The sequence below is a fragment of the Oreochromis aureus genome, linkage group 11, assembly GCF_013358895.1.
Source record: "Oreochromis aureus strain Israel breed Guangdong linkage group 11, ZZ_aureus, whole genome shotgun sequence".
NCBI classification, from domain to species: Eukaryota; Metazoa; Chordata; class Actinopteri; order Cichliformes; family Cichlidae; genus Oreochromis; species Oreochromis aureus.
The window spans coordinates 15,958,631-15,979,071 of record NC_052952.1 but is presented as its reverse complement, the minus strand read 5'-3'; the positions used below and the strand labels follow the sequence as shown (position 1 = coordinate 15,979,071).

The 20,441-nt window shown below is 39.8% G+C and overlaps 2 protein-coding genes across 2 annotated transcripts in view; both read right to left on the bottom strand.

Moving 5' to 3' along the window:
- The window catches only part of LOC116318737 (hyaluronan synthase 1-like), a 53,523-nt gene that overhangs the window by 15,447 nt on the left and 17,635 nt on the right, over positions 1–20,441 (bottom strand).
- LOC116318733 (complement C1q-like protein 4) lies at positions 6,274–9,800 on the bottom strand. Its single transcript, XM_031737857.2, has 3 exons — positions 9,536–9,800; positions 7,388–7,519; positions 6,274–7,284 (listed from the first exon to the last, which is right to left on the bottom strand). The coding sequence occupies exons 1-3, from the start codon at positions 9,744–9,746 to the stop codon at positions 7,007–7,009; spliced, it is 621 nt and encodes a 206-aa protein (XP_031593717.1). The 5' UTR covers positions 9,747–9,800; the 3' UTR covers positions 6,274–7,006.

Genomic DNA, 20,441 nt, shown 5'->3' with positions numbered 1-20,441 from the left:
AGTCACATACCTGCGTGAGACCTAAATGGAAAAGCAACAACAGCGTTAGCTAACTATGCTCCAATTTTTTTTCCCTCTCTTCCCAATCAAGAAATCTCACATAAACGTGCATTCAATTCAACATAAGGACTGGAGAAATGACCTGCAACAAATGATGATTAAACAACAAAAATAATCGGGTCAGCTTGTATTACCGTTACAACCAGCGGTATAATTTTTCTTCCCCACGACATTTGCGGATTCCTTACCTCACAGGAATCCTTCATTACTCTGAGGATTACCTAGAATCCCTTGCCCTTTGTAAATGTTGCAGGGTGACTTTTACAACAGTAGGTGGTGCCAATGTCCCATTTAGCAGGATTTAACTTCAACTCTATTTAACTATGTTACACATGCAGCTGAGTTTGACTCCAGTAGTGACAGAAAAAACAGTCCAATATCTCGTATGCTACCACTGTTAGGAATACTATATTTTAATAATTGCAGAGATGCAATGGGGTCCTTGTCCCCTAATTCCAAATCTTTTCTCTCTTGTTTGGCTTTTTACAAAGTGGCCAAATTTGGAAGTTGGCTTGGCAGCTTATCAGCTCACAGTCCGACACACACCAACACAACAGCATAGATAGCACAGACGTTAAGGCGGCGAGGCGTGATTGCGGGTGCCGCTCAGGTGCGTCTGCCTCCCCTGCAGCGGCGCTGCAGACCACGCCCCGCCACACACATTAACCACGTAAAATAAATATTTAGGCAGAATTTTGCAAATATCTATTTTTCATTTTTTAGCAGCATAGTGCTTTTTTTTTCCCAATTATTTTTTAAAAGTCAGGTCAAGGCTCCAAAAGCCCAAAGGCGATATAAGGGAGGCGGCTCACAACAGTTTTTGTTTGCTACATGGATCATTTTAGTTCAGCTGGGTGTCTTTCCTTTTGTTATATTTCTTTAAGAGTTCAAAATATGTTAATTACATAAATAAAATGTAATTTTCTCTGTAGCACTTCATGGATTTCATAAGCAACACAACTTAGTTGTTCACACAAAGCATAAAGGTAAAAAACAATATATACAGTGTTATCTTCATTTTAGATGTCTGTGAAGGTTCTCAGTCATCCAGGTCATCGTAGTCAAAGGAGTTTGCAAAGAAAAGCGTCTGGACTTCTTTGAGTTGCTTGAAGACGTTTCACCTCTCATCCGAGAAGCTTCTTCAGTTCTAAGGTCAAATGGCCGAGAGTCCATTTGACATTTTAGATGTCAAAAAGTATTTGCGGCTCCCAGTGTTTTCTTTTGCGTGGAAACCGGGTCCAAATGGCTCTTTGGGTGTTAAAGGTTGCCGACCCCTGCTCTAAACCAACTGAGAACTAGGAGCAAACCTAAACACACTAAAGAACATGAAGTGAATGTAAACCTTAAACCAGGGGTGTCCAAACGTTTTTCACTGAGGGCCACATACATAAAAATATAGGAGCGGCTGGGCCACTTACTAGAAATTAGGTATATAACCTTAACTTTAGTGTATTAAAGTTAGAAAAATCACTTAAAAGTGGTCAAATGTGTTATATTGTTGAATATAATTAAAGACAAAACTGCCTTCATCACAGTTTCCATAAATGGATTTTTGTTGATTTATTCAGAAAAAGCTTTGGTAGCTCATTCTCAGAACAGCAGCCTCAGATTTCTTCTTAGACAGAAGATTTACAGTACAGAGAAAAAACAATAAAGGGGAAAATGGGACGGGGACATTTCAAGCTTATTTTTCTTCCTGTTAAAATGGAGTTTTTGTCATGGGCTGGGTCGTGTGACCCAGCGTTTGAGGTTATGTATCTTTTTTTATTCATTTGTGCCCTGGTTTATTTTGAGATTGCTGTTTAGTCCTTTGTTCCTTAGTTGTTTGTCATCTCTCCCTCTACTAAGTCTCCCTGGTTCATGCGTCATTATGTTTAATTCATGTCATGTCTAATCTCCATGTTTCCTGTTTTACTTTGAAAGTCTGTATTCAATGTCAGTGTATTTGGTTTCACCTCTCCTGTTCTGTCGTTAGGTTCATGTGTGTCAGGTGTGCTCCCTTGTGTGGCCACTTCCCCTAATCATCCCTCATGTGTATTTAGTCTCTGGCTGTGTCCCAATTCAGGGTATGCACGCTTGAAGTACGCACACTACGCGTACTACGTACGGTGCGTACTACAAGTGCGGGAAGTGCGGAAGTGCGGAAGTGAGAGGCTTGTGAAATGGGACGGTCTAGCCTTCGTCGTGCTGTTAAGGTTGCCTAGCAACCATGATACTAACCGCGAGAAATGTTTCATACAGCTTTGTGTGACAGAAATGAAGGAGAAAAAATGTTTTGTTGGTCATTCATTTTTGTCATGACATCACTTTGATTAGTTGAGACCACAGGACTGTTGGGCTTCATTCCTGTACTGAACAGTCATTTCAAGATTAGTTAGTAAATAATAATTAGCTAATGTTATTCATGAGACTAAAGTCATCTCACTGTGGTAATGTTAATATAATATGGACAATATTATATGTATTGTCAGATTATATATATATATATGAGCTTGAACTCTGGGTCAAAGATGCAAGTAGCAGTTATTTATATTTCCTATCACCTTAAATCTTCACTCAAAGACAAGTATCTCTGACAGTGTATATACAGATGTATTATATATAAGAGACAAATATTGTTCTTTTAATATGTTGGCATTACTAAATTTGGCTCAATGCTTATATATGTGTGTAAAAAGAAAATGTACGAGTTGTGATAACTGTTTCTGATAGAATGAAGAGTAGACTGATATATGAAATATTCCTTTATTGGGTGAGAAAATCAGACCATGTCATAACTGCTTTAAGTCATACAGAATAGATATCAGAGCCTTAAACAGGCTGACTTCTGCTAAATGGGTCAAACTGGGCAGAAAGTAAACAAACACATAACATCCTTATAGAATATGATGTAACACTATAGATCAACTTAGCTCAGAATATATAAAGCATATAAACAATTACAGCAATATGATGCAACAAACACAGCAGTACTACTAATCCAAAATACTCAAAGTTTCATAGAACTGAAACAAACATTTATTTTTAGCTCCATTCTGCTGCTGATACATACTTTAGGTTTCTGAATATTAAACTTGTTGCTGCCTTTCATAGTGTGTAACTTGAAGGCCCTGAGTACTTTCTCCCACACTGAAAACACTGGAATGATAACATTATTTGAACATTACCTAATAAGACTGATTCAGGACAGACAATTAGTTATTCTAAACTTTCCTAGCAGTCCTTCACAAACAGGGAACAGTCTGTCTATTCTCTCCATCTGTCAGCTGCTGCTGGCTCTTCCTCCTCCTCTTCCTCACACACTGCTGAGTTTGTCCTGGTGGATCATCAGGGGTGCAAAGCCTCACAGATGATGTGCAGCAGTGGGTCCCTCAGTCTGTCCTCACTCTGGACACTTGCAGTTGTCACACATGGAAATCAAATGTGTGATAAGCTGCAGGATTCAAACACAGTGTAACTTATAAATACATGTTCATACTTTTATTCCACAATCAGAGAGAAAGAAACAGAGAGAGAGTGCAGGACAGACAGACAGGTGACAGTCTCAGGTGTACACACTGCTACAAAACAGCACAAGAGAAGGAGGATTTAGTGTTTGTGTTATTACGAGTGCTAAACAAGAAGAGTTCCCAGATGGTCCAGTGGACACATGCGTGACTCCTGTGATTAAAGCATCTTTCTTTCAGCTTAACGAGTGAACCGTCAGCTCGTTCAAACACACGTTAAAGTCCGTTTGGCTCGACACCACCGAACAGAGGCAGCAATATAACATAGCTAACATTAACAGTGCAGTGAATCCTGCTTGTGCCGTGATATTCAGGACTGCAAACCGAGCAGCATCACTGACTTTCAGCTTGTTGTGTTTGTAGATATATGACTGACTTTAATTATCCATAAAATCATCACATTCTCTGTAAGATTAAGGTCAACTATATATGTATTTAGAAGTAGAGGCTTTAAAACCAAGTAAACGCTGAAAGTACAAACATCACTAATGTCACATAACTTTGCCGACATGTGGCCAACAGTAATGTTTTAATGTTCTTAAACATTCGCACATAACTAAGTGACATAATATTCAGTACTCACTTTTGACAGTTCACTCTTCGTCCGCTCCCTTCTGCCGTATTTTGCGGCAAAATTATCCACACCCACCGCCGCGCTATGGATTGTGGGATATATGGGGCCACGAAGCGTGCACCGGACCACGCTTGATATTTGGGGAAATCGACGGCGCATTTGGAGTATGCATTTTTTTTTTCTTTTTTTTTTTTATTAGTAAAGATAACATACAAACAAAATGCACCATACATTATACAATCAAAGAATAAACATTGCTTACATATTAACTCTTAAACATAGGAAAAAAAAAATATATATAAAAATGGGGTCACATAATTTAACAGATTATTAACTCACTAAATCAAAATCTTCTACAAAGGAAACAAAAAGAGCAGCCTTTTTCTTTTTAACTAAAGTCAAAGATTTGACCAACAGACTTAAGTCGTTTTTCCAGTAAGCTAGTGTTGGTTTGGTCTTAAAAAAACGACATTTATGTATAAATTGTTTGCACAAAATTAATAACACATTAACACCATAATTAGCTTTCTTTTCTTTGGAGTATGCATTTGAAGTACACTTTTGGGACAGCCGTCGTCGCGTGGTGGTGACGTAATCGCACTCGAAATGCGTACTTCAAGCGTGCATACCCTGAATTGGGACACAGCCTACGTGTTTCATGCAGTCCGTGTCGCGTCGTCTGTGTTCTCACCTCCATGTTTTCACGGTCAGTCTTTGCAGTGATCATCATAGTCTCTGAGTCTTCTTAGTTTGTCACAGTATTAGTTTTCCCAGTTTAGTTATGGTCTAGTTTAGTCACTCTATCCCTGCTTTGTTTGTACACTTTGTCTTCAGCCATAATAAAGGCTCGCTTTCTGTTAAATTCACTCCCGTCTACTAACTTGTGTACGCACCTGGGTCCATCACACACACCACCGCACAGCCTGTCTCCGCAGACCGTGACAGTTTTTCCTTCCCACTGTCGCCAAAGTGCTTGCTCATAGGGGATCATATGATTGTTAGGTTTTTCTCTGTACCAATGAAGCGCCTTGAGGCGACTTTTGTTGTGATTTGGCGCTATATAAATAAAATTGAATTGAAAAATTGTAGCCACAGCTGCCCTGGGGTGCACTGACAGAGGCGAGGCGGCCATATCGCGACACTGACCCTTCTGACCACTACCAGTAGGTGGCAACGGGTGAAATGTCTTGCCCAAAGACACAATGACCGAGACTCTTCAAGCTGAGGCTTGAACTGGCAACCTTCTGTTTACAAGACAAACTGCCAACTCTTGAGCCACGATCGCCAGAACAGAGAGACCTGCAGGCTGACGTCACTCTGAGCAGCTGCATGGTTTCATGTTTATTACAAACCTGATGTTCTTCATGACTTTGTCACGAGAAAATGTGACAGAGTGTGAGACGTGTGAGTCTCTGGCTCAGTGTGTCAGCACTCACCTGTAACAGGAAACACTGTTGAAGCACTGAGAGCCTCTGACTCTCTGATATGAGTTTGTATCTGAACCAGCAGCAGGCAGCTCCTTCTCCACCTCCTCTCGCCTCACCTGTGTCCTCCTCATTCCTCTTAAAAAGGCTTCTTATAACCACTGTTGAAGTGTTGTTTCAGAGGTGACTGTGCCCGTGATAACAGTGACAAACAGATGCCTGAATACACCTGCTCTTTAATAAATAATTCTTTTAGGAGATCCAGGCTTTTCAACTCTCTGTCTGTCCCTGCTGAGAATCTGTATCTCTCATGCAGAACATCATCAGGAAAGCCCAATTGATCACGTCGGCCTCTGAAGGTTCTCTCCATCCAAACTGATCCTCTCATTCTGAACACCTAAATCTGCAGGATTTTCTAAATGTGGTGACACCATTTCCAAAGCAGCTGAGAAACACTATAAAGCTTCCACAAGATTTTAAGCCAAAGCTCAGGACATAATCAGCTCCTGACCAGGTTATGTGTTCACCAGATGTTACCATGGTTATTTAGCCAGAAAAACTCTGAGTTTCAGCTCGACGTAGCTCGCTAAACCACTAATTTCACACCATAGGTCACCCCTCAGGTGTCACTTTATCTGTGATAGTAACTCCAGGAAAGGGTAGGTTTGATATCTGCTCCATGTATGAAACACATAAAGAAATCAACAGCATTGTTTCAACGATGCTTTTATTTTGAAAGTAAAGAATAGAAAGAAATAAACCCGAGTAAGTTTACAGTCAGTTATCTGTGTCTGGATCTGGATTCAGATGAAAAATAAGGAAACATTTCAGCTTCTACAAATTCCTCCACAGCACTGACACACATTTTTATATCAAACTAAATCAGCTGTTTACATTTTTATCATGATAGTCAGATTAAGTTTAACATCTGTTAAGTGTTTAAGAAAAATACCTGCATGATTATCAAAGAAGAGAAAAAAGAGGAACTGTTGGATTTTGCTCAACTTAACAGGAAAGACTCCAGTTAAAAGCAAACATGTGGGCCAGCAGTCACCAAAATAACAGACTGACCAACACAGGACAGTGGAGCCAATAAAAAATAATGCAGTTTACCAACTTATAGAAAATAGTCATGACCTAATGGAGGAGCAGCACTTTATGAAGAGCCGACTCAAAGAAAGGAGAAAGAGAAGAGAATCACTGAGCATTTAAACTGGATTTATTTGAATCAAAGATAAGAAGAAGAAGTAAATTATCTGAGTCAGTGGAATCAGAGGAGAAGTAGAAACAAATAAACACAAAACTAGAACCCAACCAGAGAGAGAGAGAGAGCAAGAAACTGATTACAGCAGGTGATTTACTTTCTGTTTTACTTCTAAAAATGGCTAAGCTCCGCCCACACAAGACAGTCCAAACAGGAAGTGTTGGAGCTGTCACACCTCTCACATGGTGAAAATCAGATGACCACTGAAGGTGGTATGATGGTTTTGATTTTCATGAATACTTGAACCAATCGGGAGACGTACAGACACCTGATCTCCAACCTCTAGAAGCAGTGAGACTCCATTAGAGGCGCTCACACTGCCAGATTTTGGATGTTCATATGCAGTGCAAATGAGGTCTCCATTCCTGAACAATGAACCACCTGCACGAATGCCTGCTGTTCCAAATATGTGAAACTCAAAGTGGTAGACTCCTCTCACTGGTGCAGTGAAAATACCTGTGGGACATTTGTTTTTGATAAATGGAAAATCAGCTGTTAGAACATCTGGAACATCAGCCTGACATCAACATAGATGAGAAGTGACATTCAGAGTTATTACCTGTGGATTGGTTGTAGGCATTTCCAATGTTTGTGATGACATGTTCGAAGATCAGAGTAGTCTCTGTGGTAAAGGGTCCAGTATCTGTAGGGCTTTGTTTCCCCAGAGAGGCTGAGAAAGCCACCTGTTTGACTGAGAGAGAGAGAAATGTCATTATTTTAAACTTTCTGTTTTAGAGTTAGACTCTTCCCAAAAAAGTGACCATGACAAAAACTTTAATCTCCAATGAAAGAAATGTTCGACAGCTGAAAGTGTTTCATTGTCACAGAAGAAATCAAACTCTGTGATTGGAAACTAAAATTTGATTAAATCTATTTTTGAGGATCCCAAACTCGTCCTTTAGATCAGACAGACTAATTGTCACGGCCTTTTATGTTCCAAACACCAAAACGTCCAAGAAAAGGCCGTGGGTGGGAACAGGAGGTTTGTTTTAGAACGCACTTCTGACTCCATTGTTTAAAAATCATATGGCGTTTATTTCGTGGGAAAATTATAAACAAAAGTCAGCCAAATAACTTCTTACAACTTAAAATTAAACGAAAGTTAACTTAATTTGCTTTAACAACTTTGAAAGTGGTCAAAAAAATCATTTTCTAACCCTCCCATCTGACATTTGGCAAACAAAAAACAAAACATTTACCACACCCCTCCAGGGTGCTCTTAATCCCCTGATTAATGGGAGGGTCCATAAGCTAATAAACCAATCACTTTCCAAAAACTTTTCCAACAATTAATTACAAATTTACATAACAAAACTAGGTCAGTATATTCTTACAACTTTAAAGAAAAAACTAAAATGAATACAAATGACATTTTATAAACATTCAACAAAAATGGCCACAACACTAATCATTTTAAAGCTCAGTTTTTACTGCCATCCATAAATAAAGCTGCAGCCGGCTGAGTTGATTGTATTGCTGTGACGTGTCTCCAATAATCCATACAGAGTCTTAATCTTATTTTGTGTATTTATTTTAAGAACAAAACAAGATACTTTGGGCTTTTAATCAAAACAAATATTGCATGTATTAACTGATGTGCTAAAATGACGGTCAACAGAAAAGTTTGCCCACCAACCACTCACCCAACGACCTCTTGCGAACACCTGCGTCAGGTAAATAACATATGACCACACCCCCATGCAGTCACCTGAGATGTAGGAAAATCTAAACACCTTTGCCACCATAACAAATAAAGTAAACACAAACATTGACTTTGGCTTTTACACTGCTGTTTAGTTTCCAGTCTTCATTTATGTTGGAAGTGATAGCAGAGCTGTACCTTTTAATTTGTTTCAGAAATCTCTCAGTGAGAACATGCTATAATATATTTAAAAGGAATTTAATAGGAACTTCTAACTCCGTTAAATTTCATAAATTCTTTTTTCATGGATGCCTGGATGTTAAACTTAATTGTTACACCTGGTAAAGCAGCAACACTGATCATTTCATTACACATGAAAGAATTTAGACAGTTTTTCAACTCTCAGTTAAGTCGCAGTGTTTGTTTGACTTTGGGACCTGCAGCAGAGTTTGGCCCACATGACTACTGACGTCAGACTTAAAGACCAGCTATCCAAGGTACATCTAATGTAGCAGCTAGCATGACACAACATCCTCTTCAAAATTTTATATGGCATGTTAAAGTTCGCCAGAAACTGAAAACTCGTTCACAGCCTGCACGACTTAATGAACAGTTGGACACACACACAGAGACACAAGCAGCAGTCAACTGTGCATGTAATGAAGTCCAGAATCAGGAGACTACAGCATGGCTGAACATGTTATAACTGTTCCAAGAGCACTAAACAGTCCGTGACTGCCCCCTTGTGGAAACCTGGCAAAAAAAGGCCCCACTACATCTTCAAAATAAATACATTAGCGTCAATTAGTGTCAAATACAGAAATAGTTCAGCATTTATATTTTCAGCTGATCAGTCTCAGTTTTCTGTCTCCACCTCTTCAAGCTTCTTTACCTGCTCTTTAATACATTTTGTTTCCTTGCATCATTAATCTCTGAAGATTGCTCCAATATTCCTGTGATAAAAATATTCAGTCTCATAAGAAAACACATAACCATGAATGTTGGTCATTCCTGTTTCTGATGTTCTGGATATTTCTGAAGTAACATTGATGTATGAAACTGTACCTTGATTCTCTCTCTGTAGGACAGTGATCTGCTCATTCTGCAAAGCCAATGAGGCGGTCAGCTCTCTCAGCACAGCATGGATGTCCTGTGTATCGGATTGTTGGACTGCAGTCTCAGTCTGATCTGCTGAAACAGAGCAGACCAGAAGCAAAAGTGAGAAAAACATGATGATCTTCATTCTGTCACCAGAAACCTGCTGTATAACTGTCATCTGTTAATCTGAGAGTTTTATAATGAGGGGGAAAGAGGCGTGAATGAGGAGCTTACTCCCCCGCATGTCCCCTCATCCTCCACCTCATACACTGCAGAGCCACAGGACCACGCCTCCTACAGGTGCTGCTGGTGAATGACTCAATAATAAGACTCAGACTCAATGACTCAATAAAAATATTTACCTGAAGGCTGAACCGTTGATGCCGTAGATCTTTCAGAAGAACTCACTCAAGGCCTTCACAAACAGAGCAAATGTTTGTTTGTCGAGCTTGTTGAAAGAACCAAAGTACAATTCAACAATACAAAGAACTCCAACACACTGACCTCAGCTTCTCCATGGTTACAGGAAATCAACTGCACATCTTCCCAACACACACACACACACACACACACACACACACACACACACACACACACACACACACACACACACACACACACACACACACACACATGCGCACACACACACAAATATCTGAAAACAGTGAAGCTTCACTGTTAGATATAAATGATGTCACAGCTCTGCAGACTGCCAAATGTTTACTGTGTCATTTCTCATAAGTAGAAATTTTGTACACGTACGATTCCCATCACTGTTACACAACCACTGGTCTGTGTGTGCAGGAGTGATGGGCGCTGTTTACTCTCCTTCACAAACACAAATCACTCAGTGAAAAAAGTCAGAAAAACTGAAGTGAATTAATTTTCTCTCTTTTTTTAAATGTTTCATTTCAGCCGTGTGTTGATAAAGAGAGCAAACATTTGTTTGTCAAGCTTGTTAATGTGATCAAAGTAGAGTTTGAAAACACATCAAGAATAAAAGCCAGAGTATGAGCTAACTTCCTCCCATCACGAAAAAAAAATTAACAGCCAGCCTGAGTTGAAGAAAGAGTTTCTCATGAAGGAAAGGGAAAGATGGAGAAATAAAAAATAATAAAGAGGGGAAAAATAAAGAACATCAGTGATCTGAAAGAAAGAGAAAAAGGGCAAAAGAGAAGGTTTTGGAAACAAGCACAGAGAGACAAAAGGAGAGAAAGTACAGCAGGGTCTAAACACACAACCACAGAGTACTTTAGACATTAATTCTGAGGACTCAAGGAGTAGTAGGCAGCTACTTGCTGGTGAACTATTAAGATGTAGAACTTGATATGTGCAAAAACAGAATTGTTATGAAGTGTCTTTTGATATTACATAAGTTGTTAAGGTTTAATGGTCATTTGGAAAGAAATAATATCTTGTTTTCTGCTAGTGTGTCACCACCGTCAGCAGTGTTACTTTTTTCAGTAACGAGTAATCTAACTAATTACTATTCCTATCGTTACAACGCCGTTACAGTTACTAACAAGGAAAAGAGGTCCGTTACTATTTTTCAACAAACAGACGGTTGAAACTGTGTTCAGCTTACCGCATCTTGTATCAGTTGCATGGAAGTAGCTGTAAGTAATCTGGAGCTGCGCGCTCCCGCGGACGGCAATCACGATCACTGTCTAGCACAACACCTGGAGCTCAGGGGACAAAACAGTCGAGTGCTGCTGTTTGACTGAGGAAGAATAAAGTAGTCGTGGTAAGTCAATCACGTGACCACTTTAAGACAAAGCAACAAGGTGATATATACCAGTTTTTAAATTGTGTCGATAGGCCACGTAAAACCAGAGTCGTGATAAACAAGATATACTCGGCGTTTTTTCCTCAATAGTTTTGCCAGTTAGCGCTAGCAAGCACTCTGCTTATGAGCAAAAAAAAAACAAAAAACAGGGGAAGTTTTAGGAGTGACGGCGAGAGAGAGAGCAGAAAAAGAGAGAGAGCGGGTTTTGAGATGTGAGATTTGTGACGTTTAGCGTGTTTGGAGTGTGTAGTTAATGTGTTGTCTTGTGTAGTTAGTGTGTAGTGTTGTGGATAGTTTTGTGTTGTGTGTCAGAACAATGAGGCGACTGCTGTCTCCAGGTAGAAAACAGGAGTGATACACCTGCTGCTGTCAGACCTGCAGGTATCAGGCTGTGATGTTCTCCTTTGTAGTGGACACAAAATAGTTTTTTTTGGAGTGGCACAAATAATTTGTGTGGCATCTTATTGAAGAACAGCTGATTGTTCTGTAAATAGTTTGAAATGGTTATTTAAAAAATCAAGGTAAATGGATGCAAATAAATTTGTTGTTTGCAAAACTTGTGCATATAGGATTTTAAAATTGACAATTAATATTTGCATTTGAAGTTATGAAATATGATTCATTAAACATGTTTGTGGTTGTTACAGTAAAAATATAACTTTTTCTACTCTGATTTTATGGTTTTTGTCTGATTTTAGATCAATTCTGGTTATACAGTATGACAAAATGAGAACATAACTGTAAATTCAGGCACGCAAGGTTGTGCTAAAAAGAATGATACCAAACAAGGCAAAGCAAGTAGTTTTTAAAGGTAAAATGTGGAGGGAAAATCAAGAGTAGTAAAAAAATGGCCAATTATACCCTGGACCCCAGGGGGTTAAACGTTCTTTGTTTTTTTTTAAGTAACGCAATAGTTACTTTTCCAAGTAATTAATTACTTTTAGAATATTGTAACTCAGTTACTAACTCAGTTACTTTTTTGAAGAAGTAACTAGTAACTATAATTGAATTACTTTTTCAAAGTAACTTGCCCAACACTGACCGTCAGCACCTTGTCAACTTCGTAATATTGATTTTTTGTTTTGTTTGTTCTCTTTTGAAGAACCATTCTTATTCCTATTTATTCTATTTATCCCTTTTGTATACTCTGTATTTATATATGTCTCTGTATCTATGTATTTATATATGTGTATATATGGTATATTTCTGCTCACGTCTGTAACTTCTGTCGGTGCTGTGCTATTGGAATTTCCCAGATGGATTAATAAAGTTTTATCTAATCTATCTAATCTAATCTAATCTAATCTAATCTATTTTCCTCCCTCATGATCTTCCAATAAAAATACTTAATTTTCTCAATAAATGTGTCATTTGCATGCTGCTAAATATGATTAGTTCTTATAGAGAATAAATACAAGCTTCTGAAAATATGTATGACTGTAACTCTAATAATAAAAAGCCAAAAAAAATCTTACTTTGAAAAGTGGTATAATTAGTTTGAAAACTTATGTGCATAAACAGTAGATCAGAGAAGCTGCTCACAGTCAAAATAGCTGAAACAACTTAATTTAAAATATTTATTTTTACATTTCTATGTGTCTGACGGTGTTGACAAAAACCTTGCACTTCTCCAGCAAAAACATAAATTATTAAAAAATGTTAGACCTGGGAGATTGTACCAAAACATGGTGAGACAGTGACTACACTTTCTGTAACAATTATATGTTAATATGTTTTTGAAAAATAAAAAAAATAATTGTTAGAAAATTAAAACCTGTTTTGTCCCTAATATCAGGAATCACTCATTTTTTTCCTTTGTCATATGACCTGGGATAGAAAGAGATAACAGAGATCATGAAACAGAAATCCTGTTACAATGAATGTCCATGTGAAAATATGCAAAACATAAAACTAACAAAAGTAGAATTATATAAAACTGAATGAAACATGAACTCAATTATTTATGTTAGAATAACAAAGATAATGTGATAAAGTTTAAAGATTTTAAAGTTTAAACTTTGTGTTAAGTCGTGTAAATCAGACAGACAGATGGGTGGACATCAGATGATTAAATGTCAACAACTTTATTGGATGTTTAGAGTGTGAAGATGTAGGATTCAGGGTTCTTCCCTTTTCTCATCTGTGAGATGAGCAGGTCAGATGTTTGGATCTAAGTGGTTCATGTTAAGAAAGAGAACCACAGTCCAAACTGTGAACTGGTTTTGTGATTTTTGGCTTTTCATCTGCTCATTGTTGCCGTGTTAGATGGCTCATTCAGAAGGATTTCAAGTTCAAGTTCAAGTTTTATTCGCCACATGCAGGTTGCCCTGCAGTGGAATGAACCCACCCCCCCCCGACCTTACACAGACATCACATGGGGATACAGGTCGGAGATCTGTAATATTACAGAAAGCCACTGAAATGTACACTACAATGGGAAAGTACAAGAGGAAAAAAAGAGACCTCTACTCATGCTGGGCTCCTATGGGAGGACAGCATGAGAACAGGAAACAAAAAAACTCCTCTGCACAGAAAGAACATAAATGTCCACAACACAACATTATGGAGCATGTGACAAGCAACAGGGTTGGGTAGGGGGTGAGGAGTAATCCCAAGCAAACACAGCAGCCATCCTGCCACTGCGCCATCTCTCCAGCGTGGGCCCAGACCCGCCGTGTTCTCCAGGAGGGAACAAGCATCGAAGGCGTTTGGAAGGGGAGGAGGGCATGAGTGAGTGCTTATCAGTGTATGTGTGTGCGTGTCCAGAGTTCAGCTGAGACAGTGTCCTTCAGGGCTGCAAGGCTAAGTAAACAGTCTGCCAGCCAACCCAGGTGGCCTTGCATAGAATGGGAAGAACAGTCTAAACACAGTCGTTATCAGGTAGTTTTTGTTCAGCTCCAACCTTGAGCCCGCAGCTGGCGCCGAAGGGATAGCCGCATTAAGATGGTGTTTTTTTCTTTAGTGCGAACAACTCATGAGAATTTCAAAGCAATTTTGATTGCCATCATACGTCCACTGAATGCAGCTGTCCTGTTGGGTGATGATCATCAACACGGGACTCGGGGATAATAGCATCTTTAGACCTGGCTGTGCTCATCCTTCCTCCAACCTCTCCTCACCAAAGATAAGAACAAACTCAGCTCAGAGTAGGTTAATTAGAAAGTAGAGTTCAGATGATTTGATTTTTGTTCTGTGATTTTTACTATATAATTTTGCTTTGCTCTCCTAAATTTCTTTAAACCAATTTCCTGAAGATAAGTCTAAATTGTGGACATTCACTTTTCAACCTTTAGTGAAACAGTAAAGTTAAAGTCTGAGTATTATTCTATATTAGTGCCAATAGCTCTTACAGGTTAGCCTAGCCTTAATAATAAAATAATGTGTCCTTGGAGCCTGCTAGCCAGGCAGCTGAAACCATCCCAGATATAACAAATGCCACGATCAATAGAAGAGCTACTGTTAACATGTTGACTGATAGGATTTGACCTGCAAGGCTACTCAGGTTTCTTCTTATCAGGGTTTGCAGGGAAGACACCTGGATGATTGCAAAGTACTTAGTACTGGGCGAGTCCACATCGGCTCCAGAAATCTACATTATGCACTGGGTAAAACTCATAGGACAAAATCAACTACAGGAGTTTTTGTGGGACTTCATAGAGATCAACACCTTCCCACAGTGTTTGTTCATCGGGGGTTATATGTTTGTTAATGTTCTCTCTGTATTATTGTAGGATCTTTACCTTACAGTATAAAGCACCTTGAGGCCCCTGAATTAAGCACCAGTTTGTTTGAAGTCTTGAACAAATAAAACAGGAATCCAGAAAATTTGACAGCAGGTGACACTAAGGAGGACGGGAGAGACAAAGGGAGAAAGAAGAAGACGTAGTAAAGACACGACTCCAACACACACATGCTCACAGACATTACTTATTATGTCATCAAGTCTTCAAAGAAACCACCAAAGCTCTCCTCTGCAGCGCCCTGTGCTTCATACTTTACACTCCATTTAACCTCTTAAGCCCCAAAGGCGTTTCTGAGCTTCTTGCTTGAAAATGTAATGCCCAAATTTAATTGATTATTTCTCTGCAATTACAAACTCTGTCCTTACAATCTTGGTATCAAACTAAAGCTAACACTTGCGAGATTTCATCAGAGGTGTAAATAAAATCAGAGGTGTAAATATTGAAGCAGATATTACTGTGTCAAAGTTACTGAGACTGGAACACAGAAAAAGTAAGTATATTTTATCCTCGCCTGATTTTTTTTTTTTTTAATTTTTAGCATATAACCCTTTTAAAAATATGCCTCAGATCACATTTGGTTCCTGGATTTCAGTAACCAACATATAAACATCATCTGTGCAAAGATTTATGTTTCTAAAGTGAAACAGTGAAAAATTACAGCCCTGTCAATACATGAATATCCAGACATTGTACAAAAATGTCCATTTTTGAATTTTTTTGGTATTAAAGAGCAGAAATTAATAAATTTTATTAACAGGCCAAAAAATGCTTTTTTTAAATATATTTTTGAAGAATTAACCACACATTTACATGGTAATGGCCCTTTTCTGCCGTGCGCATGAAGCGTTTAATTGGTCTCTGGCCCTTTAAACTCTGAGGGGCTGTAACTTTGGTTTCTTTTGGTCAATTTGCATGATTGACATCTCTTTTTAATCGTTTTAGCCAATAGAATCACAGTAATGATGCCACGTTCACGTCACTTCAACCAATCAGACGTTGCAATGCCAAAACCCACGTGGGACCAAATTTGCTGCATGTGGCGTCTGTCCACTCACGTGTCTGTAGGTGGGCCTAAAATGGAGGTTGTCGACGGAAAACGGCTCTGATACGGCTAGGTAGGCGTGGTAACTTCTGATAATCACGTGGCTACCACCTACCAGCTACCGGCGAAAATAACGGAGAAAATCGGGACGATAAGCCAATCTCTGTCTTAGCGTATTTGCGCCGCTGTGTGTTTTTGTGGTCTTCTTTTGCGGCTCATTCAGTGAATTTTGGTCTGATCGTGGTGAAACTGATAACTCTGGAAGCTAACCAGCCTGTCTTTAGCCGGTTACATGAAGTCTGGAGAATTTCCGGTTCGGTTTTGTTTGTTTAGCGGTCTTCTGCGCATTTACGTAACTGCTCGTTTAATCATAGCTTGTTTTTGATGTGTTTGGTGGTTGTAAAAATGATTTATATGACATTTTAGCTGAGGTTCAGAGGTTTCTATGGATACCACACGTCTGGACTTATATTTCTCACCCCGTGTTATAACCGATTAAACGTGATCTCCTCCTTTTTGCCCCCGGTACCGGGGGCGTGGGGCTTAAGTTTAAACCAGAGGAGGACAGCAGGACTCGACGTGCTCTACAGTGTATACAGAACGATCAGGGCACCCTCACTGAGTACTGTTGAACAGAAGGTCGTAGCTTCAGTATCAGCTTTACATTTCACAGATGAAAAAGAGGAATCACTGCTAGTCCTCAGGATTTCAGTCGTGACATTTGTTATGAGGAAAGTTTAGAACAGCTGAAGTTTCAGGTTCTGGCCTCACACTTCATGTTGCTGCAAACAGCTTCGTGGTTTTAACTGCTGAGATAGATTTATCCTCTCAGATGGCTTCTACCTGCACACCCTTAAAGAAGAGAAGGAAAGAAACACCTGCACGCTCCTGCAGATCAGCATATGACCAGCAAACAGATATATTCTAATAAAGTTCTTTTTAGTCAACAAAAAAATATATCAATCAACATTAAAAACATTGAAACAATAAAGTCTGTGAGTGTAAGAAGTGAGCTTTGAAGCACTTTCCCTCCATTTAAACACTGTAAACAGGACTCACACTGACTCACCTCTCCTCAGCAGGAAGTGACATCCACAGAAGGCCAAGTGTCACACAAAGAAAAAAAAAGCTCCCAAAAATATGAAGACACAAAATAAATATGCAGCAAGAACAGAAGATGGAGAAAATGTATCATTTTAATTCTGCTGTCATACTGTCTGGATCATAATCACACAAACATTTATTGTTATGGTTCTTATAGTTGATTTGCAGCTGAACGGGTGTTTGAAACATTGTCAGAAAAGTCCAGCGAAATAAACCCAGGTGTCATATTCAGGAGGACTCGTAGGGTTTGAACACCAACAGAAGGCATCAAGCAGCAGCTAAAAAACAACAATCATTACTACAGAGGATCCAGATCCAGGATCTGATCCAGTCATCATCTTTGCATTTATATGTTAAAATTGTCTGTGTTGAAAATGTTTTGGCCCAGAATCATAGCTACAAGATGAGCCTGTAATGTTTGGAAAAGGAGACTTTTCAGATGCTATAAACAGTTTTTAACCAGGATTTTTAAAAATAGGTTCTTCTTGTTGGTCTTTTTTTTTTCTTCTTTGGATTCATTTATGTTATTTACTTTATTACTCGACCTAAGGGGCAGGTTGGCAAAAGAGATGAGAAGCGATAAGGAAAGAGAAGGAGGTGCCTGAGAACCGCCCGGTACCCAGCAGATCCACATCGAGTGCCAAAGAGTTGTAAGCCACCCAGGACCAAAGGCCCCAAGGAAGCAGGTCAGCAAGCAAACCAAAACAGCCTCCATGACCATATCCCACAAGGGCGAAGACTCAGCAAGCCCCAGGCCCACTCATAAACACACACCCACAGACACATACTGGCTCAGACACACAAAGAGAAATTGCACAAAGACATACATCTGCCAAAATCAACTCCACGCTTCAAAGTGCGTATCTGGAGAGAAGGTGTGCCTTTTGAGGAGGCACCCCTTTCTCTTTAGACTCACTCAGACTCATGACCTTTGAAAGTTTGCACAAAATGCACTTTTTGAAGTTTTCTCCAGGGAATTTTCACAAAACTGTCAACTTATTCAGGGAACCAATGCTTCTTTCTGCTCCTGTGTGTCACAGACATTAAACAGGTGAAGATTTGCTGCTTGTACTCTGAAATATTGCATCACATTGTTGGCAACAGAAGAACAAACTCTGCAATCCTTTCTGAGAGGAAAGAAAAAGCATAAAAGAGATTAAAGGAGAAACCGGCTCAGTCCAGTGTACGTCTGTTTCTACACAACACACGTAAAGTCATGCTTCCCAACAATAGTGCGCTCTCTTTCTCTCTCACACACAGTGCAAGCACCACCTCATTTGCCCCTCTCTTCTTCTACAAGTCAGGTAGTTAAACTACAGCATGACTTAAAGACATAAAGGTCTGGATGACCTCTGATATCCTGCTTCTAAATTCAGAGAAAACAGAAGTTATTATAAAATCTTAGAAACGTGGTGTTGAGACCCTGACTTTAGATTGTACAGTTTGAATATTAGCTTTGCTTTAAATGGTGTTTTCATTCTGAGTTTTGGATTCATAGTTTTCTTTGTTAAAGTTCAAGTTTTTCCTGTCCTATGTGTCCCATACCTAGTCTGTGTTTCTGTCAGGTCGCCCATGTTTAGTCATTTTTTTAAATCAAGTTTTATCAAGTTTATGTGTTTTAGTCTCAGTGTTAAAGTTTATTTCCCACGGCAGTCTGACGTAGTTCAGCTGTTTCTTGTTTGTGTTTCGTGTTTCCCTAATTAGCTTGTGTGTATTTAAGTCCTCAGTTTGCCTTTGATCTTTGTGTAGCCTGGCTAAATCAACCAGCTCAGAACACACATTATCTTTGGGGTTCCTTTTAATTTGAATTGTAAAGTAAGTGTTCAGAAGAAAATAAAAAGGTTGTAAAAATAAGGAAATACAATTGTTACAGACAGTTCTCATCCAGTAACAGCTTTGTGCACTGGTAACCCACTGCTACTGCAGGTTATTATCTCAACTTTTTCAGGGTCTGGAACTGAAAAATGTCTAGCGTCAATTTGTAAATGATAGAAGTCTATTCAGAAACGAAACAAACTTAGCAGTGCCAAAATAACTGTAGTGGCTTCTCCTGCTAAAATACAGAGCAAAGATAAAACAGTTAACAATACGCTTTACCTCTTACACACGGAGATATTATAATACAGGTGTGAACTCAAATACATACAGTGCATTATTCCAGCAGAAAAACACAATACAGATCCCTCTGAGATGAACGGCGAAGTCGGTCGCAGCAACTCCTGGTGCCTTAACTGTTCCACGTCGCACTTAAACAGACAGTTGAGCAGATGACAGAGCTAAAGACTGAACTAGGGGGGACTGCACAGGAGACTGAACTGCTAAGGGCGACTGAACAGGTAAAACAGGTGGCTGAGATGCAGACTGTAGTGATGGTTAGAGTGGATGTAGGACAGTTGGTGGTGTTTGTTCCCCTGCGCCCCCAGAACCCGAGTTAACCAGCTGGACGGGCTCACCAGAGCCTCCAGCGAACACCGACACGGGTGCAGGCCCCTGCTGAACCTCAACCACTCCCACCCGAGGAGTGAGTACAGATGCGGAGGTTAGCTGTGTCCTGGCGGACCTCAACTCGGGGGTCGGCGCAGGTTTTGGCAGCGACTGGGCAGCTGCTGTCCCCAACCGAGAAGCTGATATGGGTGCAGGGACCAGCAGAGCCTCAGCCGGCCCGGAAACCGGCGCGGGGACCAACTGGGCCCCAGCCCCCCTCACCTGCAAAACTGAGACAGGTGCAGGGGAGTGCTGGACCGCAACTGTGCTAAGAACTTGGGCACAAGGATTCTGAAGGAAAGGCTCAGTAAAAATAAGCTTTGAGCTATTTGCTCCCTGGTCTGAGTAAGCAGCTAAAAAACAGTCCATTGAAGGCTGGCTGGGCTTGCCTGAGCTACCGGCAGAAACAGGAGTCCGAGACAGCTCGGCTGATCTGCCAGCAGATGGTGGACTAGGCTGCACTAGCTCCTAACCTCCAGGGGCCCAGAATCGGCTGAGGTCAGCAACTCAACCTCTAGGGAAGCTGACTTTTTTCTCAGAATTCAGGAAAAGAAGAAAAAAAATACTTTTTTTTTTTTCAGTGGCCCTAATCGTCTTCCGTAATTTACAGAACAATCAGGTGTTCTGCATTCAATGATGCCACACTAATTATTTGTGCCACTCCAAAAAAACAATTTCTGTCCACTATAAAGGAGAACATCACAGCCTGATACC

Excerpts from the sequence above, each read along its gene's own strand:
- LOC116318733 (XM_031737857.2), bottom strand. The coding sequence starts at position 9,746 with ATGACAGTTATACAGCAGGTTTCTGGTGACAGAATGAAGATCATCATG. Across the intron at positions 7,520-9,535 it reads CCTACAGAGAGAGAATCAAG|TCAAACAGGTGGCTTTCTCA; the intron begins GTACAGTTTCAT and ends TCTCTCTCTCAG. Across the intron at positions 7,285-7,387 it reads TGCCTACAACCAATCCACAG|GTATTTTCACTGCACCAGTG; the intron begins GTAATAACTCTG and ends AATGTCCCACAG.